General features: G+C 36.2%; 1 protein-coding gene across 2 annotated transcripts; it reads left to right on the forward strand.

The window, feature by feature from the left end:
- The first annotated feature begins 2,754 nt into the window (after nucleotides 1-2,754).
- Nucleotides 2,755-5,355, forward strand: LOC127098520 (LEAF RUST 10 DISEASE-RESISTANCE LOCUS RECEPTOR-LIKE PROTEIN KINASE-like 1.1). Of its 2 annotated transcripts, XM_051037135.1 has the most exons (5): nucleotides 2,755-3,364; nucleotides 3,494-3,569; nucleotides 3,662-3,702; nucleotides 3,840-4,082; nucleotides 4,256-5,355. In XM_051037135.1, exons 1-5 carry the CDS (start codon nucleotides 2,779-2,781, stop codon nucleotides 5,218-5,220), a joined length of 1,911 nt encoding a protein of 636 aa, XP_050893092.1. In that variant the 5' UTR covers nucleotides 2,755-2,778; the 3' UTR covers nucleotides 5,221-5,355. The 2 variants fall into 2 exon arrangements, with proteins under 2 accessions (XP_050893092.1, XP_050893091.1); XM_051037134.1 differs by having other exon boundaries at nucleotides 2,755-3,569.
- Nucleotides 5,356-5,991: the final 636 nt, after the last annotated feature.

Raw genomic sequence — 5,991 nt, forward strand, 5'->3', positions numbered from 1 at the left:
AAGAAAAATCAATGAAGGGTTAGGGTTTGGGATGCTCATGCAAAAAGACAGTCCTTGGCGAAGGAACCTGTAAAAAAAAAATAAACACACAAAAACATTGCCTCCTATCGAGGTCTTCCAGCTAGGAAAGCAGTAAAATGCGGGAAAAATGTAAAAGTACCACGCGGATAAAGATCCGAAGTAACAACAATTAGAGGAATGGGAAACCCAGGGATCCTTCCAAGCTAAACACCATCAAAGAAAGTGAGTCAGTACAGGTAATCGGAATGAAACCTTCAGGGGGTATCCCACAAATAAAGTGGAAAACCACGCAAGTTATCCCTGCAAAAGTCATGTGAGCCCTCACAAAAACTCAACAAACAAGTTAGAGACAAAAAAATAGGGTAATCAAGGGTTGCCCCCAAATCAAAATGTAACCACATGAATCATGCCATTAAAATTCACAAAAAAGACATGCATCAAAAGGGTATCAAATTCACCCATAATGCCTCAAACATTCAGAGTATTCAAATTCAAAGCTCAAAGGTAATGGGAATAAGGGCAAACCTGATTGGAGAGCTTGATTGAAATTGAGTTGCACCCGTGAGGTCTACAAAACAATCTTTAGGGTTTATGTGAGGCAGAGGTGATTATGTGCAGTTGAGTTCCCTTCAGGGTTTGGAGGTTGCTCTGAACTCTGTTAGCTCTTCTCTTACTATCTTTTTCCAGACAGGGTAACAGGAATAGAATTATGAAATGTTTCACTGAAACTCTGAATTTATAACCTGATTTTTGTGGACCTGTGAGCTCAAATGAGAGAGGTCCAAGTCCAAGATTTTTTCTTTTATTTATTTATTTATTTATTTTTTCGTTTTTTTTTTCGTGTTTTTTTTTTTAAAAAAAAATATTCCGATTGCCATGATGAAATGCAAATGCTAAATGACCTAAAAAATGAATGCATGCATGAGGTGTAAAGCGTATGCTTCCAGGAAAAATGAAGGGTAAATTTTGGGGTATTACAAGTGTTAATACTTTTTCCTTGTGTAATAGACTTCTGAACCCATTATTTGGTTGCGAGACCAATCCATATCCATATATACACTTCATTGTGTATTCTTTTCCTTTAAGAGTTTTACCGAGTATTTCCCCTTTCCTCTTAGGAATAAATAAAATTCGGTGGTGAATCTGTGTGCTTTTCTTTTAAGAACATTCTTTTTACAGTTGGTCCAGTTGATTTTTAAATCGCAGTAGCGACAACCCTCCTTCTTACAATGATAACACTTAATAGCAGGAGCATTACCACCATAAGAATTATGTAGAACCTTACACTTCTTCTTCTCAAACCTACCATCTTTCTTCAAGAATTTCCCCTTAACGCACAAACCTTCACCAAATATCCATGGCTTGTGCTCCCTTCATTCGTTTAAATCCTTAGAGTACAAGGCTGATTAAACATCTTCAAAGGTCAACGAATTTCTTCCATACAAGAGAGTTTCTTTGAAATGAGCATGAGACCTAGGTAAAACACATAACAACAACAACGCTTGATCTTCATCATCAATCTTGACCTCGATATTTTCAAGATCAAGAATCAACTTGTTGAACGTATCTAACTACTCAACCAAGACTTTATCTTCACTCATCTTGATGAATACAAAATTTGCTTCAGGTAGAGACGATTTACCAACGATTTCTTCATGTACAGACCTTCGACCACACACCAGTTGCAGTTTTCTCCTTCGAACCTGCAGGAGAATCTTATCACCAAGGCTCAATACAACGGCGTTGTGAGCTTTCTCGATCATCGTCGTCTTCTCCTTCTCTGTTAGGCCAACATCCATCTTCTCTGATCCTTTCAACGCTTCTAAAAAATCCTGTTGAATGAGTATGACTTGCATCTTTAAGTGTCACAAACCGAAATCATTCACACCGGTGAATTTCTCAATCTCATACTTTGTTGACGACATCTTCTTCTCCACGCTCACCGCACCAGTTTGTTGTGAATTAATATCGTCAAGAACAAATCAAAATATGAGAAAATTGAGTTTCTTGAACAAACACCAGAAACCCTATTAAGTTTTACGAAAGAGAGAGAAGAAGGAAGAACAAGAATAAAAATTGATTATAACTGTTTTACTATTCACTTACTAAATTAAGGTTCAAAGATTACAAGTAAATAACAACAACCAAAAACCTCTCTCAACAACCTGAGAGAACTAGTCTATTTATAGACTACTAAGCTAACTTAGGCTACAAGCTAACTTAAATAAAAAGCCTTATTCGACATGCTACTAATTTTAACATTTCAACTACTGTATGCTTGAGCATACTTCGACTACATCATGTAAACAGATTTCGACTACATGCAAAACCTTTGTCGAACTAAAAAATTACATTTATCGAAATTAGAGTTCGATCCAAATTCTAAGCGTTAATAAATCACAATAATTCATATACAACTTTAAAGTATATAAACTATTGCTTTAAAACAAATTAATTTAAAATTTAGACAAAAATTTGTCGGCCAGTGCTTTGATTTTGAAGCAAAGACAATCATTTTTGTTGAGAATGTGGTCTTTAGAAATGTCAAACGGGGAGAATATAACGTGTTTTACTCTTCTAAGAACTTTAGTAATAAGTGGATTTGAAATAAATGGTGGTCAATTATATCCGCAAAGTCATCGGCGTCGGTGACTGAGTTGGATTCATAAGACTTGTATAGTAGTAATTTCCTAGTCAACTACCGTGTCATTTGGTTTAAAATGATATATTAATTTATGCAAGTGCAAGTTAACATGTATGAAACAAATTATGAAACACAATTGCATGCCTTCAGTTAATGTAGTAGCAGTACATCATAATCATAGGTTCCTTATGTTCTCTCATTTAACTCTACTACTGTTACTTATCTTAACTAGCAAAGGAAATGGACACAGTAATGGTTGTCCAGTCTCATTTGATTGTGGAAATCTTGGTTCTATTGGCTACCCTTTTACCAAGGTTAGTTTCCCAAACTGTGGTGCATTGCCAATTCAAGGTTGTGATGATGTTAACAAAACTGCAATCAAGACTATTCAATTAACCAAAGGAGGAACACACTTTCAAGTTACAAAAATTGATAATAGCTGGTCCAGGGGTAACCCTATTTCCATTATTGACCAGAATTTCACCAACCTTTTGATGAAAAATGCTTGTGAAGTCTACAACTATGTTAACATTACCCTCCCTCCTCCCTCTTTTTTCGGAACTTTTTATATCAAAGACAATATAACTGCTTTCAAATGCAACCGTACCATAAAACTAGTCACCGATCCTCCAAGTAATTTCTTCAAAAATAGTTCTTGTCCGAACTATGATTTTTATTTCGGCGATTCGATATCCGATGGTGAGTCTAACCGCTCTTTCACGACGTGTTCGTTGTTTCATCTTCCTGTCATTGATTTAGGCTTTGCACTTTCTGGTAACCCGTATCCGTTATTAGCTCGTGAAATTACCTATCAGTTTCAACCTTCAGGTTACTGTGAAAGGTGTCACCGTGATACAAAAGGTCATTGTCGTGCTCGCAACAACGGACAAATTTATTGCGCAGGGTAATGCATTCACAAAATTTCTAGAAACTGTTAAGACGTTTCTTGGATCGTAAGAAATTTGCTAACTACTTTCTACTTGAATTATCATGCAGGAAGGGTAGAAGTTCAACTTTGAAGCTACATTTTATTTTAGGTGATGTGCATATTTTAATGCTCAATATAACTAGTTTGTCCTTCCAAACATTACAAATTTGTGCAAAAAGATAAAACATGAAAATGCAAGTTTCTGTTAATTGTGAGACTAAAAGTTGTTACACTGAAATGTTATAGGAGTTGTTGGACCATGCATCATCATCATAGTTGGATTGTTCTTCACATTATGGTACTTCAAACGGAAAAATGGCCAAGCAAGCAACAACGTTTCTGCTGATTTCCATCCAAATCGTGAAATGGAGTCAAACAAGCTCTTCTTCGGGGTATCTGTCTTCTCGTATGAAGAGCTTCGACAAGCAACAAACAATTTTGACCGCAGTAGAAAGCTAGGAGATGGAGGTTTTGGCACTGTTTACTATGGTAAGCACTTATATAAAAATGGCTTATAGTATATATAGAAACAATTTGAGTTTATTTAATCTTACAGGATAAGCACTTATATGATAAGCGCATATTTAGACGGTTTATCCGAACAAGGCCTATATAATATAATTCAGAATTCAATGTTACTGATTTACTTATTTGAAAACCAGGGAAAATCAAAGATGGAAGGGAAGTTGCTGTCAAACACTTATTTGAGCACAATTACAGGAGAGTAGAACAGTTTGTGAATGAAATCGAAGTACTTGCTCGCCTGCACCACAGGAATCTAGTGTCCCTCTATGGCTGCACTTCACGTTACAGCCGTGATTTACTCCTTGTATATGAATACATTCCAAATGGAACCGTCGCTAACCATCTCCATGGTGATTTAGCTAGGGCCGGTTTGCTGACATGGCCTATTCGAATGCAAATTGCAATAGAAACTGCTTCTGCATTGGCTTATCTACATGCTTCCGATATCATTCACCGTGATGTCAAAACCAATAACATTCTACTTGACATAAACTTTTCTGTTAAGCTAGCAGATTTTGGACTATCGAGGTTGTTCCCGAACAATGTCAGCCATGTTACTACAGGTCCACAAGGAAGTCCGGGTTACCTTGACCCTGAATATTTCCAACTCTACAAGCTCTCGGTGAAGAGTGATGTCTATAGTTTTGGCGTTGTGCTCATCGAGCTAATATCGTCTATGACAGCAATTGATTTCTCTAGGGAAGGAGAGGAAACTAACTTGGCAAATTTAGCAGCTAGGAAGATAAGAAATGGTGCAATTGGGGAGCTGGTTGATCCATCACTTGGGTTTGAATCAGATAGTGAAGTTAAAAGGATGGTAAATTCAGTGGCTGAATTGGCTTTTCAGTGTGTGCTTGGAGACATGGAATTAAGACCTTCCATGGATCAAGTTCTGCAAGAACTCAAGAAAATTGATGGTGGGAATTTTGAGTTTGATCATCTAGAGAGAGTACATGATTATGCTGGGTGCTCGCAGTCTGAAGAAGTAAATTCACCAATAGTTGGAACTTCTATCAATAAGATGCAAGAAGGATCAACTTCACCAAAGTCATTGACTGAGAAATGGGAAAGTGAATCTACTACTCCCAATGTTAGTGGTTAATCAATTTTTCTAGAACAGTTACCATTATTTATGTTTTGGTAAAATTTGAGAATATTTATTTACTCAGCTTTTTCCTCTACAATGTAGTAACTGGTTTGAGTAATGAGTGTTGCACATACTTTAAAAGACTAAAAAGAAGGTAAGCGAATAAATTCAAACTGCCAAGGGTTAAGAAAATTTGTGGACAATATTGTTATTTGAAAATCGAAATCAGAACATAGACAATTTACGCGATATATGCGATATTGTATATTTGATTATATCAAAAAAAATTATTATCTCGCCTATAGGATAAAATATCTTTTATATTTAGATGAGCACACCAATGCCACGCATCTTGACACCACTCATCCATATTGCCTACATCAATATGCTTATTGCATCTTGTCATACGGTGAACTGACTTTGTGTGTTTTGCTTTGGAAAGCAAATGTCGCGGACAGTAAGAGTCGCCACCGACTTTTCTTTTATCCCATAAGGAAAGGTGGAAAAGAACAGGAAAGACCTTAATTAGATTTTGGATTCGGGAGGTACATTATACAAAGGGAAGGTGTCAGCACCCTTTGTATCCATGGTTATCCATGGGCTCTTAATTGCTTGATCACTTATGTTTGTCTGAAAAAGTGTTTGTGAATTGCTAAAAAATGTTTTGAAAAGAGAGTTTAACTTTGTAATGATTCTTGTGTGAATGTATACAAAGTATTTATCTCGTTTAATTTTGAAAGCGGTTTAGAAAAATATAACTTGGCAATGATTCTAGTGCGAATGTAT

The sequence above is a fragment of the Lathyrus oleraceus genome, chromosome 6 (genome assembly GCF_024323335.1).
Source record: "Lathyrus oleraceus cultivar Zhongwan6 chromosome 6, CAAS_Psat_ZW6_1.0, whole genome shotgun sequence".
Taxonomy (NCBI): Eukaryota; Viridiplantae; Streptophyta; class Magnoliopsida; order Fabales; family Fabaceae; genus Lathyrus; species Lathyrus oleraceus.

Excerpts from the sequence above, each read along its gene's own strand:
- LOC127098520 (XM_051037134.1), top strand. The coding sequence starts at position 2,779 with ATGAAACAAATTATGAAACACAATTGCATGCCTTCAGTTAATGTAGTA. Across the intron at positions 3,570-3,661 it reads GGACAAATTTATTGCGCAGG|GAAGGGTAGAAGTTCAACTT; the intron begins GTAATGCATTCA and ends ATTATCATGCAG. Across the intron at positions 3,703-3,839 it reads GAAGCTACATTTTATTTTAG|GAGTTGTTGGACCATGCATC; the intron begins GTGATGTGCATA and ends GAAATGTTATAG.